Raw genomic sequence first — 21,312 nt, 5'->3', positions numbered from 1 at the left:
GATTTTTTATGATTCAGGTTTCTGAATTTCAGTGCCTGCCTAAAGGCATCTGACAGATACTACACCAAAGGTTCTCAGCCCATCGGGTACCATGTTGAAGAACACTCAAATAATAACCTTCTGTAGGGTATTTAGAAGTAGTGGATCTCAGATGCTGGTCAGCCAGGAGTCACCTCAGAGACTTTTTTCCCCTGCCTCGTCTCACACCAAACTCTATGCAACCCCAACCACTCTTATTTATTCAATAATCCTGCCATTTGCACTTAAAGTAGATTCCAAATAGCCTATGTTAGTTTCCAGTGTTGCATGACAACCTGCCTCCCACTTCATTTCCCACCCAAAACATACAGGCCATCCCTGGTTTGTTTTTTTAGTAACTTGAACACCGCTTGTTCTGTGTAGATCAGTTGCTCTTCTCCTGATTTACTAATTTGGCTACTTATGTCACTCAGATCTGTACTTAGAAATGGACTGTTCTAACAACCCAATTTAAAGTAGTCACCTAGAAATGGACTGTTCTAACAACCCAATTTAAAGCAGTCACCTAGTCATTCCTTTGCATTATGATACTTAATCACTAGTATATTTTCTATGATCCCCATTTGTTAATTTTTCTGTCAGTTTCTTCCTCTTCCACCCAAATGTCAACTTCATTGGAGTGGAGACCTTGTATTTCTTACTCACTTTTTTAAAAAATGTTTGAGAGAGTATGTGTGCACACACACATGCAAGTGGGGGAGGGGCAGAGAGAATCCCAAGAAGGCTCCACCCTCTCAGCACCCGTATAAGTGCACTCATTAAATGGTGATTTGCTTATAAATTCTTATCAGTAAAGTGTGAGCTCCTCAAGGAGAAAAACTGCCTTAATGACCTAACAGTACCTGACATGAAGCTGATGTGTAATAAATGTGTTAAGAATTAGAGAATGAGATAAGCCCTTAAATTAAGAACGCCTGGGTGGCTCAGTTGGTTAAGTGTCCGAATCTTGATCAGCTCAGGTTATGGTAGCCTGCCTGGGATTCTCTCTCTGCCCCTCCCCTACTTGTACACTCTCTCTCTCAAAAACTTTACATGTGTATACACACACACACACACACACACACACAGTCTACTCCAGCTCCTTTAAATCTCCAGGTTTTTACTATTTATACTAATTTATCTTCAATCTTTGGTATACACCAATCACCTAAGTGGCTGCTAAAAATGAAATACACATGCCCAGATTTTATCCTTATAATCTTATTAAATGACTATGGATATGAAAGAGGGTCTAAAGGTGATTCTAGTGGGCAGAAATCGTGAAGAAATGCTGATCTATATATATTATTCAGTTATATTTTCTGTGCAGTTTTTTTTTAATACATCACATGGCATTGTGCTGACTAGAGTTATAAAGAGGGACTCTATTTGTATAAATTCTAGTGCTTACTAAACTATTCACAGAATGTGCTGGAACTGTCCTTGGGGTTCTATTTTAAGGGTATAAAATCTAACAGTACTAAAGGGAAATGAATTTGTTGCAATTCAAGTACCAATTCTTGGGTACTGTTAAAACCTTATGTCCTACTCAGGATATGATCGAGAGCTGGCTGGTTCAGTCCCAATAACTTCTACTTTTTTTCCCCCTCTTTTATACAGATGGAAAAACTAAAGACCCAAAAAATTAACTGATAAAAAGGTCATATGAGGGATGGCGAGCTATAGGTAGACTCCAAATCTCTAAGAAGAAGCTTCTAGGACTCTGTTCAACCATATACTATTGTTACTGATAATGATACCCAGAAGATACTTGCTGGTATGGTCAAAAGGGCCAGTAAACTATACGGCTTCATTAAAAATTTTGAAAACGGGGGCGCCTGGGTGGCTCAGTCGGTTAAGCGTCCAACTTCAGCTCAGGTCATTGTCTCAGAGTTTGTGAGTTCAAGCCCGACGTTGGGCTCTGTGCTGAGAGCTCAGAGCCTGGGGCCTGCTTCAGATTCTGTGTCTCCCTCTCTGCCCCTCCCCCGCTTGTGCTCTGTCTCTGTTTCTCAAAAATAAATAAATGTAAAAATTTTTTTAACTTTTTGTAAACAAAAACATCTAGAATGTCTGGAAATACTTTGGGTATCTGCTACACTTAACGGACATGCTGAAAATACTGAACAGTGTCCCTAGAATGATTCAGAGGCAGAGTCTGCAAACTTAAGTGACTGAGAACCTGGAGGTTCTGGTTCCCAGGAAATCAGATCTGCAGCATTATCTTCCAGTGTGTGCTCCCTCAAAAGCCAAACTCATTAGGCTCAGGCAGAAATATCTTCCCAAACAATATTTAAGTTTGATTTAAACCTTGGTTCTGTATGAAGACTTAATCAAAAGTAAGGTAAAACAAAGCACCTTACCTAATGATTTCAGCATATTCTTTGTCTTTTCCTTTACTGTCCCTCCATTTCCTGAACATAACCGAAGCATCCACATTGGCTGGGGAGAAGGTGTTGGGCTCATTGAGCAATGAGATTACACTTAACAGGATAGTCCTAGAAATAGAAAAAAAAAAGGAGGGGGGAGGGGATCAGCTACAAATACTCATGTTTACAAGATCCAAAAATATTGTGCCTTTAAATTTAAGACTATAATATTTGAGACCTTAGGGGAAAAGAAACAGAATTTTGTTTTGTTTTCAGTACTCAGCTGGTAGGCTGAAACAAGCTGCTAACTAGGACACAAAGAGGAAATCTGCAAGCCTATCACAGAGGTCATGTGGCAGAGCACACAATAAACTCTGTAGAAGACATGCACCGTCTTCAACTGGCTACATGTTCCAATCTGCTTCCAAAGTGGAAGCCTGAAAGCTTTTCAAATAACATTTTAAAAACTACAAATTAAGTGCAATAGGAAAAGAAAAAGCAAAAAATATTTAGCTTTAAGGCCATCCTTTTGTGGGCAAGGTTAAAAATGACCCTGCCCCACAAATCCACTTCTTATCATGGCTGCTTAAGAGGATCTAAAAGAATGATAATACAAACAAACGTATTTCCTTTCCATACTTAGGGAAGGAAGACACTTAAGCAGGATGGAGAATGGAGGAAAACAACAGCCCAGGCACGGAAGAACTAGTTTCTATTTACTAAGCACTTTGTGTGTGTGAGAGGCACCAACTGTGATGTTGGATGTGCAATAGTGAGCAAGTTAGATGTCGTCCCTTATCTCCCAGGGTTTCTATGTCTTGGAGTTAAGACAGGCAATTTTCATCCACAGATAAAAACCAGACACTTTAACCACAGGGAATAAAATTTCTCTAGAAAAATAACCAGACAAGGCTCCAAAAAGGCTTTAAATTATTCCCAAGGTTCTTTTCCCTACAAGCTACATGCATGTATGTAAAGAAAAAATGGGGAGGAAAAATTAATTTTGTATCTTTTCTCACTGGCGTGAGCTTATAGGTTGCATTGTTGGAAAACAGTCTTTTGCTCCTGCCCCAAGCAAAAAATAAAGGGATTGAGCCAGGCAATTTAGATGTTTGGTTTGATGAAACCTTTTCCTAAAAAGAGTAAAGAGTTTGTTATGTGATTATACAAGTGAAAGGCACTTTCACAGAAAACTTTCCCATCCAGTTAAAATCCATTCATCATACACACACCCTTTCTATTAAATTAAGAATAACTCTTTGCCCCTCCCCACAAAGATCCTTCTGGATTTCTTCAGTAATTACATTATAAAATAAAGATTAACAAAAACTTATCACTGCCAATTATGGGAAACGGACATAACATCCTAGAAGAAAGAAACAAACAAAAGGGGGTAGAACATTCCATAAGGATTGCCTCAGAACATATCCGAAACCTGTTAGGAAGATAAGGACAGGACAAAGTGTGGTATAGAGAGGGGGAAAAAAGAGCTATAAGTGGTCTAGATCTGCACTGTCGGCAACTTCCTATGATGATGGAAATGCATAATCTTTTTATCCAATATGATAACCACCAGCCACATGTAGTCAATGAGCACTGTGAAAGGTAGCTTGTGCAACTGAAGAACTAAATTTTTGACATTAATTTTAATTAACTAAAATAGTTATGTGTAGTTACATAGTGGCTAACAGGTCTAGGTTAGTCGTATTAACTGAATTAGGAAATTTGTCCCATGAGTAGTTTAACCAAGTTGATTTTCTTATATCTTGTGTTTATTTTAATAATAAAATGTTAGGAAATACAATTTTTAAAATGGTGAATTATTCATTTCTATCAAAAAAAGAATTTCTAATACCATATACTTCTAAATGGAAATCCATGATGCTTTCAGAAGAAGTGTCAGGTACTATAGTGGACTATGAAAATAGTTTAACTCAGCAAGTTTTCACTTTCATTTTCATTTCCTCACTTATTCTGGACAGCAGGATCTTGTTTTTGTCTTTTAATGAGGAATCCACTCTGTTGGTTCTGGTGGGGTTAATGGGTTAATCTTCCCTTATTATCATGCAAAACCTTCAGAGAAACAACCTACCTAACCACAGCAGCAGATTCTATCTCTCTCATCATGATGCTGGATTTGGGGGTGTGCATGTAACCCAAGATGGGCCAATCAGAGCCTTGGTAGGGAGCTATGATGTTCTAATAGCAGAAAGGCAATTTTTATTCCTGATTGGACTGACAATTGTGAGAATAAGGAAAGTCTAGAGCTGGTAGCCATCTTTATTACCACGTGGTGAGAATCTACCTAATAACAAGGCCAATACAGAGCAAAGCAGAAATTGAGACTTTTAATCTCTAACAAAGATTCTTGATGCCAATTCATATGCAACACCCTAGTTATAGGTAAATTATATACTGTTTCCCATGGGATAGATGGGACCTGGGATATCTTTAGCCTCTGTAGCAACAACATCTGGCCAAAGAAGTATCTTCAGTTTACTACTCTGATCTATAAATATAGTAATTTCATGTTTTTCTATGTATCATGACTGGAAAAGATCTGGAAGTAGTGTCATACATGGTCTAGCACTTGTACCAAAATAATTTAACACAAGCATTATACCTGTAGCATATGATAGACAACTCTGTTAAGTATTATTAACCCTATGTTTTTAAAATTTCTTTTAATGTTTATTTGAGAGAAAGCACAAGTGGGGATGGGACAGAGAGAAGGCCAAGCAGTCTCCATACTGCCAGCGCAGAGCCTGATGAGGGGCCTGATCCCACACACTGTGAGATCAAAGGGATGCTGGGGTGGCTCAGTTGGTTAAGCGTCCAATTTCGGCTTAGGTCACGATCTCACTGTTCATGGGTTCGAGTCCTGCATCAGGCTCTGTAATGATAGTGTGGAGCCTGCTTGGGATTCTCTCCCCCTCTCTCTGCCCCTCCCCTGCTCATGTGCTCTCTCTCAAAAATAAATGATCATTAAAAACTAATATTAAAAAAAGCAACTCAGGAGATCAGACCTGAGCCAAAATCAAGAGTCAGAGACTTAACTGAATGAGCCACTCAGGTACCCCTAAATTTTTTAAAATTATCTTTACACTCATCGTAGAGCTCAGACTCATGACCCCAAGATAAAGAGTCGCATGCTCTTCAGACTAAGCCAGCCAGGCACCCCTTAATCCTATCTTTATAGAATGGAAAAACTGAACTGCTAAATCCATACTAGTAGAACATACAAAACAGAACAATTCTGCAGCTATTCCAATGGTTACGGTTTTTTGCTGCCATCTTTTGTGGTTAGTTTAAGTATTAGAAAATCTTTATTCATATATTCTATTTTTTTTCAGAAGGAAAAAAGCAGAAGGTAGAAAGGAAAGAAAGACCAAATAATGAAACCATCAAATTAATACAACACAATAAAGAAGTCATTAAAGCCCACTAAAGAGATTGTTTCCTTCAGATCATGAACAAATGGGATAGGATCTAGAAAACAACTACATTCTTTCAAAAGTCTCATTTTGTCTATGTAAATTCACAGTTCCACATGAAGCTTTTTTTTTTTTTTTTAATGTTTATTTTTGAGGGAGAGAGAGAATGCGTGTGCAAGCTGAGGAGGGGCAGAGAGAGAGGGGGGCGGGGGGACACAGAATCTGAAGCAGGCTCTGTGTTGTCAGCGCAGAGCCCCAGTGTGGGCTCAAACTGAAAAACCATGAGAACATGACCAGAGCCAAAGTCGGATGCTTAACCGACTGAGCCAGACACCCCTGAAACTTTGGTTTTTAGATGTAACATGGAGTTGCGCTTGTCCATTTAGACAATCTGTGGCACTCAGACGTCAATTTCTTGGATTGGCAAGAGACTCTGAGGACCCATCCCCAGACTCCCTTCCTTCCTCCCTCTATGCTCTTCTCTACTGTAAGTTTAGAGGAATAGGTAGGTCTGGTTGTCCAAATTCAGAAGTATAAATTTTTAACATGTGTTACAATAAAAACAGACCTATTCAAGTAATAATTTGGGATAAAAATGAGGAACAGTGTTCTTGTTTTCAATTATTGGTCAGTTCTCACGACCACCACCTTTCCCGGATTTATAGATACTCAAAGAAATAATGTGCTCTCTCCATCCCCGCTTTAAAAGCCAGGACAAAGGACTATGGTAGGAGTTTTTCAACACAGGATCTAGACCAAAACTTAAAAGTTCTAAAAGGAGAGACATGCAGACAAAAAGACAGGCAAAACCATTCCATTTTCTATAGTTTTCAGGTTCATACTTCTGATCTTTTAGGCTGTTTTACAATCTTTGTCAGATTCGACTAATAAAATAAAAATACTGTTTAAAAAATACTGTTTGAATAAAAATAAGCTTGAAAAAAAGGCTTTTAAATAATAAAAACACCAAAACAAAATGAAGACCAATTAAACACACACACAACACAAACTACTAGCAAACAGCAAATTAGTAAGTTGTGAAGTTCTAGAGCTCAGACATATTATAAAAACAAGAAAACTAAAGTAGTACTTAAGGGAGATAAATGAGAATTAGACATCTATGACCCAATGAACAATATTGTATTTGTCCCTTTTCAACATATAGACAATGGTCAAGGAGTTGGGTCTGACCCCCATTTTATAAAGTAAGTTCTACGCCCAACATAAGACTTGAACTCACAACCCTGAGATCAAGAGCCACATGCTCTACAAACTGGACCAGCGAGGCATCCACTACCCCCTCACTTTTTTTACCTTTCTTTGTTAACTACTATGTCACCACAAGTACAACTTTAGGACGGAAGGCAGAAAACTGGCCCTAGTACAACAAATTAAGACCTGGCTCATGGATCTGCCTGCAAACTACGGAGGAAAAGTTTGGAATTTTGCAGGATTAAAGATTGGCATTTTTCTTCAAGTATACACACATACCCTCTAGGCAGTATGAGGTAGAAGGGGTTCATTCTTAAAAGCCTAAACTTACCTTGACTCTTAAAACACATATACATGGGGCGCCGGGGTGGCTCAGTCAGTTAAGTGTCCGACTTCGGCTCAGGTCATGATCCCACAGTTCATGAGTTTGAGCCCTACATGGGGTTCTGTGCTGATAGCTCAGAGCTTGGAGCCTGCTTCGGATTGTGTGTCTCCCTCTCTCTCTGCCCCTCCCCCACTCATGCTCTTTCTCTCAAAAATAAGCAAACATTAAGAAAAATTAAAACACATACACAGAGAAACAATGACTGATTGAGATTCTTAGGTTTTACAGATAATGGCCTAATTTGACGAAAATTGATAGGCAACTTTGGAGAAGGGAAGCCCAGTGCCTGACTCTTCTAGTTAACCTACATCCCTTTAATCTCACATTCATACCATTTCAAAAGATGAACCCATACCACCAGAAGATGGCCCTTAGTTAAAACTCAGTCCTGGGGGCGCCTGGGTGGCTCAGTCGGTTAAGCAGCCGACTTCGGCTCAGGTCATGATTTCGCGGTCCGTGGGTTCAAGCCGCGCGTCAGGCTCTGTGCTGACAGCTCAGAGCCTGGAGCCTGTTTCAGATTCTGTGTCTCCCTCTTTCTCTGACCCTCCCCTGTTCATGCTCTCTCTCTCTCTCTGTCTCAAAAATAAATAAATGTTAAAAAAAAATTAAAAAAAAAAAAATTCAGTCCTGGGACGCCTGAGTGGCTCAGTCGGTTAAGTGTCTGACTTCAGTTCAGGTCATGATCTGGCAGCTTGTGAGTTCAAGCCCTGCATTGGGTTCCGTGCTGACAGCTCAGAGCCTGGGGCCTGCTTGAGATTCTGTGTCTCCCTCTCTCTTTTTACCCCTCCCCTACTCACACTCCATCTCTCTCTCTCTCTCTCTCTCTTAAAAATAAACATTAAATAAAAATTAAAAAACAGTCCTTATTACATATTTTCAAGATGTAAGTGGGATTTGAAAAGGACATCATGGCAGATAAGTCTGTTATGAGTGGGAAAATGTGATAGCTTAGACGGTTACATATTACAAATAGCTTCTGTTTATGCCTAAAGCAACTAACAAATGTAATAAATGCTTCCTCCTGTGCAATCCTGGAACTGCTGCTGACTGATACATCCCTGCAAAAACACATGGTAGGAATGAGGGTCTCAGACTAAATACACAAAACCACAAAGAACATTTTTAAAAGGACATTTTTAAAATACACAATATATATCATATGCACAATCTGAAACTACCAAGTTGAGTGCAGTGGAACCCAATGTACAAATATCAAGGGAGCAATAAATAAAATCATCCTGCCCCCAAATGGGACTGTCAGGAGCCCTAGGAACAGCAGTGCTACAGCCATTTCCCCTCACCTTGCCTACTTTGTCATCTAATGTTTGGGACAGTCCTTAGCTCCCTTCCCTTTCAGCAGGTCATTGAGAAAATTAAACAGGAAAACATCCTATCCTATTCCTGACAGATGCTTCTCCATGATGTAGTAGCAAAGAAAACACTATGCAACCATCCTTCAAAAGAAACCAAACCTCCACCAAGATGACTTTCCTTATCTAAGAGCCTGCAGCAGGTATAGCAGACAGTTCTGGGGATGGTGCTTCAGAGAAAGCAGTTGTGAACTCTACTGTTTGACAGCCAACCCCAACCAAAAGCACTCACTTGGTTCCGGACAGAGCATGGATTGAAGAATATTTTGTTTCTTACACCAAGAAGAACAGGCATGTATGGACTCCTAATTGCTGACATGTGGCAACATCAGGGGTCCCTACCCTCCCAACTCCATTCTTTGCTAATGCCTACTCCTTAAATCTTCCCAATTCCGTAAGGAACTCTAACCCGCCTAAACTTAATCCTATGCACCTGGCTGTAATAGGATGTTCTCTTCTTCCAGAAAGTGCTGGCTTTCCTCTATGCCTCTATGAGGAGGCAAACTACTGAGCCTTTAGTGGACACAAGCTGGCTGATGCTCTGAATCCCTATAATTGTAGTGATCTTTTTCCTACTTTCCCCTCTACTTTTACTACTCACTAGGTCTTGTGATATATATTGAGTTAGACTCTTCAAGGTAACTGGGATGCTTTATTCTTCTTCAGGTTGCAAAAGCTTTCCATGTTTAAGTTTTCTAAATATGTTCACTGAGGTGCTGAATGAAAGACTAGTACAGGTAGTCATGAATAAGTCCAAACATATGTAAACATGGGACCGCTTTCAGATAACACTACCATATAGCAGTCAAGACCCTAAAACAGCTGGAGCTGAACCTTATGCCACCTCCACTGCTGTCTTGCTTTGGCCACCCATAAACTGGATATAGAGTGCAGAACCCTTAGTTGTACAACTGCTAACTCTAGAGAGTTTAGCAGCAAAGGAATATAAAAGAAAATCCTGAGCACCTCATATTTTGCCTCTTTATATTTCAGTGCGATACACTGACCTGTGAGAAATATGTACGATTTGCTAGCTGAAGAACCCCCTTGCCTCACAATAAGTAAGAGAGAAACAAAGGAAAAGGAAAAAAGTATTTCACACCCACTCATTAGGTAGAGCTTTCCTGACATTACGGAGTTCTGGGCACCATCAGGTGTTCCAGGTAGATGAGGTTCCAATAATGTATGGAACCTACGTCTCCCTAGAAATTCACAAACACCAAAGCCTCTGTTCATTTTCCCACCCCCAAGATCATCACATTGAAGGAACGTCTATGATTACATGAGGCTAAGAGACAAAAAAAAAAAAGTCTGAGAAGGTAACTAAAGATTACAATCCATGGGCTCCTGGCTGACTCAGTCAATAGAGCATGTGATTCTTGATCTTGGGATTGTGGGTTCGAGCCCCACTTTGGGTGTAGAGATTGATTAAAAATAAAATCTTAAAAAGAAATTCCAATGCAAATACCTTTTTGAGCTGTGTATGAAGATCAAAGGGGCAATCAAGAAAACTAGTCCTGGTTATAAAGCCTCTAAACAAAAAAGCATAAAAGCAGAGAAGGCAATCTCTGAGATGAAGTCTAAGAAATGCTTCTAAATTGGGGCTCAAGTGACCTGAGGGCCTAGAGAGAGAAAAAATGATGCTGCTCCCCAAAGTAACAACAGTAGTTTTTAAGAGGAAGATTAGTATGAAAGGAGTTTCCTGTCCCCAAAGGACTGAATCAAATGAAAAACAGGTCTACCTTGAAAGAAAAAAGGTTCACAATATTTTAAACTGAGACAAGGTGAATAATATATTGTGTACTTATGCAGGAGAAGGTAAAATATCTTGAATTCCAGTGGGTAATGGCAATATCCATTAAGGTAGTACTAAAATGAAATGAAAAAAATCATTTGGGGCTTTATATTATGAAGAATGGGGATACCTGTTTTCTCAAAGGGGGACAAGATGTAAGCATGTGATTCAACATTCAACCTCCAAAAGTAAGAATCACTTAGTACCATACAGCTAACACTTCTTTTTGACTAGGGTTACTACTAGCCCTGAAAAACAAGCACCAAAATAATACCAAAAGGACAACCCTGCATTTTTTCTTCAATTTTTCAACAAATCTTCCAACATATTTACTTAACCCTTTTAAATACACTGTCAGTTTAATTACAAATGATGTGTTTCTTTTGAAAGTCTAACAGTCTCTTAAACAATTATGTAGAATGAAAGAGCTGAGAAATATGGTAGTCAAACATGTCCCCAGCAACAATAAATATAGAAGAATAATGTCCACAATATCATAATCCTTTGAGGAAAGAATGATCCTGAAATCTTATGCCCAAACTGTCACTTGAAGTATAATTGCAAAACACACATATGCACACCCATACACATAGCATGTAATATTCTGAACATGTAAGAATTCAGGGAATACAGGGGGCTCTAAGGAGGATTTTCCTGGGGAAATTACTAATGGACTAATTCAGCCAATTAATAGATCAAAGGAAGTAAAATAATGGACAGCAAACTGTGAATTCATTTAATGGCAGGAATAAATTTTAAAAACCAGGATCACGTTAAAAAAAAAAAAAAAAAAAAAACCAGGATCACGTTACAAAACAGTACAGACTATAAATCTTATAACCTTCTGATGATAAATATGTTCAAAAGTTATAAAGAAAAGGGGGAGAGAGGATGGGAGGTAAAATAAGTATACTGATTTCCTTTTCTTTAACTTGGATCTAAGTGTCAATATACCAGTTGAGGCTGAAAATAAGAGGTAAGTATAGGTTAAAGGAACAAATAATCAGCTAGAACTGTTGTATGGTGCTAAGGGATAGGAGGGATGAAGAAGTAGAAGTACATGAATTCTGCCAATGATCATAAAAGATCCTATGTAAAGCAGTAGACTTTAATATACTCATGCACCTGGGGGTATATCAAGTATCACATCATTTCTCCTTTCCAGCGTTCCTTTTCACAATTGCCCTTTACAAAAGAAGTGCACACTTTCCACATATCCAAATATTCCTAGGGTGCAATGCCCAGTAGTAATGAAATGTAAGGGGTATAAAACAAAGAGAAATTTACAAATAAAGCCAACTGTTTTTCCTTTCACATAAATAATTTTGTTAGAAGTGTAGAGTGATGTTAATACAAGCATTTTGGTATGTGGTGGAGTACAATAAATTCACATATGTATAGACTAGGGCTGCTGGAATTATATTTTCATTAAAATGAACTTACTAATTGCATCTCTGATTATTGTTAAGAAATGAATCATCCCTGGGGACCTGGGTGCTCAGTTGATTAGGTGTCCAGACCCTTGATTTTGACTGAGGTCATGATCTCATGGTTTGTGAGATCGAGACCTACGCTAAGACTGCTTAGGATGCTAGCACTCTCTTCCCTCTCTCTCTCTCTCTACTCACCCCCCCCTCCCGCCCCACTGGTGCTCACTCCCTCTCTCTCGCAATTAAAAAAAAAGAAAGAAAGAAGCGGCGGGGGGGGGGGGGGGGGGGGGGGGGGGGGGCGCGCGGGGCTCGGTTGATTAAGTGGCTGACTTTGGCTCAGGTCATGATCTCACGGTTCATGAGTTCAAGCCCGGCGTCAGACTCTGTGCTGACAGCTCAGAGCCTGGAGCCTGCTTCAGAGTCTGTGTCTCTCTGTGTCTCTGTGTCTCTCTGCCCCTCCCTGCTCATGCTCTGTTTCTCTCTCAAAATAAATAAACATTAAAAAAATTTTAAAAAAGGAGAAATGCATCGTGCTTGAAGGAGAGTCCTATTAAAGTAAAGCATAAAGTACAAGGAGTATGTATTGATTCCTTATTTCATAGACATAAACTTATGGCAGGGCTCTGTGCCTGATCAATATGAGAGTGAGAATTCAGAAGCATGATGGTTTCAAAGTTAGGTATATCAACATATTTATTTAATTAAAAAAGGTAGTCACTTCTTTTCTGATTTAAAAAATTACAGGCAAGATGTGGTGCACTCCAAGATATATCTATCTTCTCAACGTATATTGTTTTGAACAAGGTACCTAAAGGAATGAGTAATGAGCATAATCAACAGTAATTTGATATGCTTGAACACTCTTTGGTATACACTTTCCAGAAAGTGGGAAGGAAATAACTTGATAAAAACTTGTAAGAAATTCTTGTGTAGGCGCACCTGGGTGGCTCAGTCAGTTGAGCGTCTGATTTTGGCTGAGGTTGTGATCTTGCAGTTTGCGAGTTTAAGCCCCATACTGGGTTTGCTGCTGTCAGCGTTAAGCCCACTTTAGACCCTCTGCCCCCCTCTCTCTGTCCTTGCCCTGCCTGCTGTCTCTCTCTCAAAAAAAATAAAACCTTTAAAAAATTTTTAACAAAGAAATCCTTGTATAAGTCAAGAAGTCTTTTTTTTCTGCTTTTAACCAAAGTAGAGTTCCTTATTGAGCTACTAGATTTTAGAATGATTAAAAATGACTAACAAAATGAATAAATAAATGGGGGGAGGGGAAAGATCAATCTCCTATGCAGAAGAATTTGAAATAATTTATACAGATATCTCACCCCCATGGAAGTATAATTTCTCATTCCTTACATGTGGGCTGCGCCTAAGACTTCCTTCCTTCAAAAGAGTATAGAATGGAAAGGGGAAAAACAAGTAACTTTATAGTGGAGAAATCTAAAAACAGAGTCTCAGCTAGGTGATGAACATTAACATCAATAGTAATAGGTCATGTTAATATTAGGTACCTTTATTACAAGGTAACAAAAATATATTTTACCTCTGTGGTCTTCATAACCCTACTCTAATAATCAGGAAAACATCAGAAAAATCCCAACTGGGGGACACTTTTATAAAATACCTGATTGGTACTCCTCAAAACTGTCAAGGTCATCAAAAACAAGAAAAGTTTGAGACTGTCACAGTTGCCTAAGGAGACATGCCTATTAAATATAACATGGTATCATGCATGAAATTCTAGAGCAAAGAACAACATAAGATAAAAACTAAGGAAATGTGAAAGAGTATGGACTTTAGTTAACAATAACATATTAAAAGTGGTTCTCTAGGGGCGCCTGGGTGGCGCAGTCGGTTAAGCGTCTGACTTCAGCCAGGTCACGATCTCGCGGTCCGTGAGTTCGAGCCCCGCGTCGGGCTCTGGGCTGATGGCTGGGAGCCTGGAGCCTGTTTCCGATTCTGTGTCTCCCTCTCTCTCTCTGCCCCTCCCCCGTTCATGCTCTGTCTCTCTCTGTCCCAAAAATAAATAAAAAACGTTGGAAAAAAAAAAATTTTAAAAAAAAAGTGGTTCTCTAACTGTAATGAATGAACCACATTAGTATCAGATGTTAATAATAAAACTGGCAGGTGCAGGTATATATGAGAACTATCTGTACTACCTTCACAATTTTCAAAAATCTAAACTATTCTAAAATTTTAAGTCATTTAAAGAGAAAACATCAATAACAAAACCACAATGAGATACCATGTCCACCCACTAGGATGGCTATTAAAAAAAACAAAGATAATAACAAGTCCTAATGAACACGTGGAGAAATAAATTTTCACATAATGTTTGTAGCAATGTACTATTTACTGCAGTCATGTTGGAAAACAGTCTGGCAATTCCTCAAAAAACTAAACGTTGAGTTATCATATAACCCACCAATTCCATTCCCAGGTATATATACCCAAGGAAATAAAAACATGTATATGTAAAAACTTGTACATAATGTGTATAGCAGTATTCATAATAGCCAAAAAATGGAAACCCAAAGGTCCATCAACTGATCAATGGATACACAAAGTGTGATATTCAATGGAATATCATTCAGCCATAAAAAGGTATGAAGTGCTGATATATGCTACAACGAGGATGAACCTTGAAAACATACTAAAGAAGCCAATCACCATATACTGAATTACTATTCTTATAAAATATCCAGAATAGGTAAATCTATATAGACAGAAAGTAGACTGGTGGTTTCCTAGGGTTTCAGGTAGAAAGGGGGAGGTGGGGGTTGAGTGATAATGGAGTGTAAATGTGAAGACGAATGGATTTCTTTAGAGGTGATAAAAATGTTCTAAAATTGGGGTGCCTGGGTGGCTCAGTCAGTTAGGCATCTAACTTTGGCTCAGGTCATGATCTCATGGTTCATGAGTTCAAGCCCTGTGTTGGCTCTCTGCTGACAGTTCAGAGTGTGGAGCCTGCTTCGGATTCTGTGTCTCCCTCTCTGTCCCTCCCCTGCTTGTGCTCTTTCTCTCGAAAATAAATAAAACATTAAAAAAAATTTTTTTAATGTTCTAAAATTGTGGGGATACTTATACAACTTTGTACTTATAGTACACTTAAATTGGGAGAACTGTAGGGTAATGGAAATTATATCACAATAAAACTGTTTTGTTTTTCTAAAGACTGACAACAGATCACTCTGTGATTTTTGCCAAATAACTCAGAATTAAAAGGATTTAGTTTCACTGCCATATAAAATTTTATTCCATTATCATATGTAAATATGGTCTCTTAATCACTGCATCTAATATATGTTTATGTTACATGTTTATTGTCACATGTGTATATATGCACACACACACATATATATGCTTGTATATACACAGGTATATATATTCTTGGGTGTGTATATTAGCATATATATTATTCATATATCATATATAAAATTGAAGCTACATTTTTTATTAAAAAAAATTTTTTTTAACATTTATTTATTTTTGACACAATGCGAGAAACAGAGTGCAAGCAGTGGAGGGGCACACGGAGAGAGACACAGAATCTGAAGTGGGCTCCAGGCTCTGAGCTGTCAGCCCAGAGCCCGACGCGGGGCTTTAACTCACAAACTGTGAGATCATGACCTGAGCCGAAGTCGGACGCTTAAATGACTGAGCCACTCAGGCTCCCCAAAGCTGTATTTCTGTCTCACTCTAGCAAAGTAATAATTATTCATAGATACATGGACTAATGAAAACAAATGTCTATCTACCTGATTTAAAAAAGCATTTCTAATAATTAGCAAATGTACATAGTAAATTGGAAGTGTATACTTACGTTGTTTTTAATCAACTGTATATTAATAAAGTAATTCAATATAGAAATAAGTTTAACTACAGCCTTGTCACAAATAATTAAAATATATTTATATATAGATTTTTATTGCAGAAAAATATAATGATAAATAATGTAAACATAACAATTACAAGTTAAAACTCAGGGTTCTTTTAAGGGTTAGGTGACCAACTCCCACACATATAGACCACTATAAACAAACAGATGGTTAGTATCTACTTATATAGTTCAACAGATGGAATCAAAAGAAATATACAAGCCTTTCAAATCATTAAGAACCATCTACACAGTTAATAAAACAAACAAAAAACCCAGGTAAATGAAAGCTTTTTTTTTAAATGTTTATTTGAGGGAGAGGGAGAGGGGGAGGGAGGAAGAAAGGGAGGGAAGGAAGAAGGGAGGGAGGGAAGGAGGGAGGGAGGGAGGAGACAGACAGACACAGAATCTGCAGCAGGCTCCAAGCTGTCAGCACAGAGCCCAACACGGGGCCATGAGATCATGACCTGAGCCAAAGTTGGACACTTAACTGGCTGAGCCATCCAGGAGCCCCAGAAGCCCTTTTTAAAGTAGTACAACATAAAGTCATTTGAAGTTTGTAAAGACTTATATGATAGATTTCTCTGCAAAATATAGTAAGAACCCTAGAATAAGGAAGCAACTCATCCAAACATGGGCATCACAAGATCCAAAGATGCAGGATGGAACTTAAATAATGTTAAGAGGAAGAAGTCACACTAGAAAAATTCTTTCAAGATGAACATAAAGAAATGAGTAAAATATGCATTACTGCTCCGTAAATGGGACTCTTCAAAATGATGCATACATGTTACTTAAAGCTCTAGCGAAAAACAAAAACAACAAAGTACAGAAAGGATTCTTTTGTACTTGTTAAAAGATAATATCCAATCTTAAGAGCCATCTAAAAACCAGATTATTCCTTATGTAGCCCCTTACCTGACATTCTGAGTAGGATTCCACCTTTCGGAGGGCAGTTCTCCACTCTGTGGGTCATCTACAGGCGGATGAAGAATCGAAATGCATACATCTCCATTCTATGAGACACAAACATCACATTTAGAAAGCACTCAAAAATATGATATAAAAAAGGGATATCAGTTCTGCTAAATTTTCTTTTATTCGTAGAAAACTTGTTTTCTCATCATAAGGGGAGAAAACAATTCTTTTTCTTCATGTTTGCAATCAATGTTAAAGAATTATTAAGTACTTTTTTGGGGCACCTGGGTGGCTCAGTTAGTTAAGTGTCTGACTTCGGCTCAGGTCACGGTCTCAACATTTGCGGGTTCGGGGCCCCATGTCAGACTCTGTGCTGATAGCTCAGAGCCTGGGGCCTGCTTTGGATTCCGTGTCGTCTTCTTTCTCTGCCCCTCCCTCACTCACACTGTTAATCGCTCTCTATCTCTCAAAAATAAACATTAAAAAAAAGTTTTAAAGAAAGAATTAAGTAGTTTTTATATTACAAATATTCATTCTGACTAATCCCCCAGATATATCTTAGTTTAAAAAGTAGCACTACTTATTTACTTATTTGTTTGTTTATTTATTTTTATTGTCAATTTGGCTAATATACAGTGTGTACAGTGTGCTCTTGGTTTTGGGGGTAGATTCCCGTGGTTCATCACTTATATACAACACCCAGTGCTCATCCCAACAAATGCCCTCCTTAATGCCCATCACCTAGTTTCCCTTCTCTCCCACCCTCCCCATCAACCCTGTTTGTTCTCTGTATTTAAGAGTCTGTTATGGTTTGCCTTGTAGCACCATCTTTCTAAAAAAACTCATTTAAAAATAGACAAACATGATGAACTGAGATCCAAGAGTCCTGAGAAGCAACAAAGTATCTTTATTTTCAGATACATCTGAACCTAAAGTACATAAAAAGAAACAAACAAATCCCCCTCAAATTTGCCTTGCTTAAAATCTGCCTAGAGAGATGCTAAAATCACTTGTAACATCAATCAATGGTTTTAATAATTATGGTTTATATAAACTAAAAATATGCCTCCCAACAATATAATTTTAACTCCCTCAGGATATGGATAAAACTCATCACTATGGTTATAATATTTTGGTTCATAAATTTAAATTATAGGACCTAATTCACATGTACATTTAAGTCAAACACATATGTATTGCCTACCATATGCATCACAGACTGTTTTTCAATAGAAAAGACAAGGCTGAGTAAGATATAGTCACCAATCTCAGTCTAAAATGAAAGATAAAATTCAAAATTTTAAACAGAAATATAACTCCAGAAAGTGTAAAAATCTTACACATACAACCCAAATTTAGACACACACATAAAATACACAACCACATCAAGGTAACAGAGTATTTTTAAAAGGAGAATAAAATTTTAATAAAATCAATACCAAATACTAAATTCTAAAACTCTGTATTATCATTAGATGCTATGAAGAAGGTTAAAAAAAAAAAGAAGAAGGCACAACAGAAATCACGAGAGAAACTAGGATATTAGTGTGGAAGAACAAAAGGCTTATTGTTTCAGAAAGCTTTGAGATGGATTTTGAGTAAGAAGTACAATTTTAACAACTTAAGAGAAATTTAGACATCAGTTAGCCTAGATAAATAAACCAACATCATAAACAGTAGAACAAAATATGCTTGGGTAGTTGTATTTATTTTATGTTGCTACTCTAACAAATCACCACAAACTTAGTGGCTTAAAACAAAACAAAAAATTATTATTTTACATTTCTATAGTCAAAGTCTGACACTGTTCCAACAGGGCTAAATTCAATGTGTCAGCATTAATGCACTCCTTCCTGAAGCCTCTAAGACACACTCTCTTTCCTTGCCCTTTCTAAGCTTCTAAAGGCTACCCACACTCCTTTGGTCTTGGCCCCCTTCCTCTAATCCTCAAAGCAAAAAGTGTTACATTTCTCTGAGCCTTTCTTCCATAGTCCTATCTCTCACTCTCATTTTCTGCCTACCTCTTCTACTTTAAAGGACTCTTTGGGTTACATTGGGCCCACCCAGATAATCCAGAATAATCTCCTTATTTTAAGGTCAGCTAATGATTAGCAACTTTAACTTTTCTTTAACATATAAGCTAACATACCATAGGTTCTAGGGACTGGAATGTCCAGGGATATGGACATCTCTGAAGGACCATTATTCTACCCACCACAGTAGTGAAGAACCCACTGGTAATGAAATAAATATATGGTACAAAAATTTGACCAGAGGAATATGCTACTTTGTTCAGAGTTTAATATGTATATACATAAAATTTCTGAGTAGTGGAACGACATATATAGATTTCTACTTAGAAACAACAAATTAAAAGATGGGCATCTGAGGGAACCTGGGTCGATCAGTCAGTTAAGCATCCAACGCTTGATCTTGGCTTGGGTCATGATTTCACGGTTTGTGTGATGGAGCCCCATGTCGGGCTCTGCACGGACAGCAGAGGCTGCTTGGGATTCCCTGTGCTTTCTCTCTCAAAATAAATAACCATTTGACAAAACCTAATATTTTCATGATAAAAACACTCAAAAAACGATAAACAGAACTATTAACATTATAAGGGGCATTTTTAAAAAAAGTCCACAGCTAGCATTATAGTAAATGGTGAAATCTTTCCCTCCGAGGATCAATAGGACAAGGATTAGAGTACCTGGGTGGCTCAGTCAGTTAAGCAAACGACTCTTGATCTCAGCTCATGTCATGATCTTACAGTATGTTAGATCAAGCCCCGTGTGGGGCTCTGTTCTGACAGCGTGGAGCCTGCTTGGGATTCTCTCTCCTTCCTTCTCTCTGCCCTTCCCTGACTCATGTTCTCTCATTCTCAAATTTTAAAAATATTTAAAAAAAACAAAAAACAGGACAATGATAACTATTTTTACCACTGCTATTTAACACTGTCCTGGAAATTCTAACCAGAGCATTAGACAAGAAAAAGCAGTAAGAGACATACTAAGTGGAAAGGAAAAAGAAAAATTATTTCAAAAATGACAAAATTCCAAAGAATTCACAAGAAAGGCACTAAAGCAAGTAAACAAATTCAGCAAAGTTGTAGGACATAAGATCAACATTCAAATATCAGGTTTATTTCTAAATACCAGCAATAACCTAAACAGGATAACCTAAAAAGGATATTAAGAAAACAATTCCATTTACAATGAAATCTAAAAGAACAAAACACAACCTAGGAATAAATCTAACCAAGGAGGTGAAAGACTTGTACACAGAAAACTATAAAACACAGCTCAAGGAAGTTAAAGACCTAAATAAATACATCCTGGGTTCGTAAGTGGAAAGACTTCATGATAACATGACACTAACTATTCCCCAGTCTGATCTACAGTTTCAGTGGAATCCTAATCAAAATCCTGGCTTCCCCTTGCCAGAAATTGAAAACCTGATCCTAACATTTATATAGAAATTTAAGGGATCTACAATAGCAAAAAACAATCTTAAAGAAAAAAAAAAGTAAAATCAAAGACTCACACTTCCTGATTTCAAAACTTACTATAAACCTATAATCAACAAGACAGTTTAGGACTGGCATAATGAGAGACCTACAGACCAATAGAACAGAACTGAGAGTCCATAAATAAGCACATACATCTATGGCCAATTGATTTTTGATGAGGATGCTAAGTCCATTCTATGGGGAAAGAACAGTCTCTTCAACAAATGAATTGGGATAACTGAATTTTCAAGAACAAAAGGATGAAGCTGGATTCCTATCTCATACCATATACAAAATTAACTCAAAATGGAAGATCTAAGAGCTAAAATTATAAAACTCTTTAAAAACCAAAACAAAACATAGGAGTAAATCTTCATGATCTTGGATATGGCAATGGATTCTTAGATATGACACCAAAAGCATGAGCAATAAACCAGACTTTATCAAAATGAAAAACCTTTGTGCAAAGAAAATTATCAAGAAAATGACAAGACAACCTACAGATAAGAAGGAAATATCTCCAAGTCATGTATTCGGTAAGTGTTTAATATCCTTAATTATATAGAACTCTTACAACTCAAAGACAAAAAGATAAACTAGTCTATTAAAAATGGGCAAAGGACGTGAACAAACATTTCTCCAAAGATGATATATAAATAGCCAATAAACACATGAAAGCATGCTCAACATCATTAGTCATTAGGGAAATGCAAATCAAAATGACAATAAGATATCACTTTACATCCCTTAGGATGGCTATAATTGAAACAAAAATGAAAAATAACAAGTGTTAGTAAGGACGTGGAGAAACAGGAACCCTCATCCATTACTGGTGGGAATGTGAAATGGTTCATCTGTTGGAGACCCGTCTGGTAGTACCTCAAAGAGTAAAATACAAAATTACCTATTTGATACCATAATTCTAGGTATATAAACAAGAGAACTGAAAGAAGGACTTAGACAAGTACATATATACACACGGGCACAGCAGCACTATTCTCACATCCA

At 37.7% G+C, this 21,312-nt stretch overlaps 1 protein-coding gene across 3 annotated transcripts in view; it reads right to left on the bottom strand.

The window, feature by feature from the left end:
• Positions 1-21,312, bottom strand: part of UBE2R2 (ubiquitin conjugating enzyme E2 R2) — a 116,828-nt gene that overhangs the window by 3,455 nt on the left and 92,061 nt on the right. Inside the window, exons 3-5 of one of the 3 annotated variants that reach the window (XM_049625123.1) lie at positions 18,004-18,072; positions 16,800-16,897; positions 2,379-2,513 (exon numbers count right to left, since the gene is read on the bottom strand). In XM_049625123.1, the coding sequence (XP_049481080.1) occupies positions 2,379-2,513; positions 16,800-16,897; positions 18,004-18,072 (302 nt within the window). The remainder of the gene's footprint in view (positions 1-2,378; positions 2,514-16,799; positions 16,898-18,003; positions 18,073-21,312) is intronic. The other 2 variants (XM_049625137.1, XM_049625129.1) reach the window with 2 other exon arrangements.

Source organism: Panthera uncia, chromosome D4, assembly GCF_023721935.1.
Source record: "Panthera uncia isolate 11264 chromosome D4, Puncia_PCG_1.0, whole genome shotgun sequence".
NCBI lineage: Eukaryota > Metazoa > Chordata > Mammalia > Carnivora > Felidae > Panthera > Panthera uncia.
The sequence above is the reverse complement of the archived record's forward strand: the minus strand, read 5'-3'. Positions and strand labels throughout refer to the sequence as shown.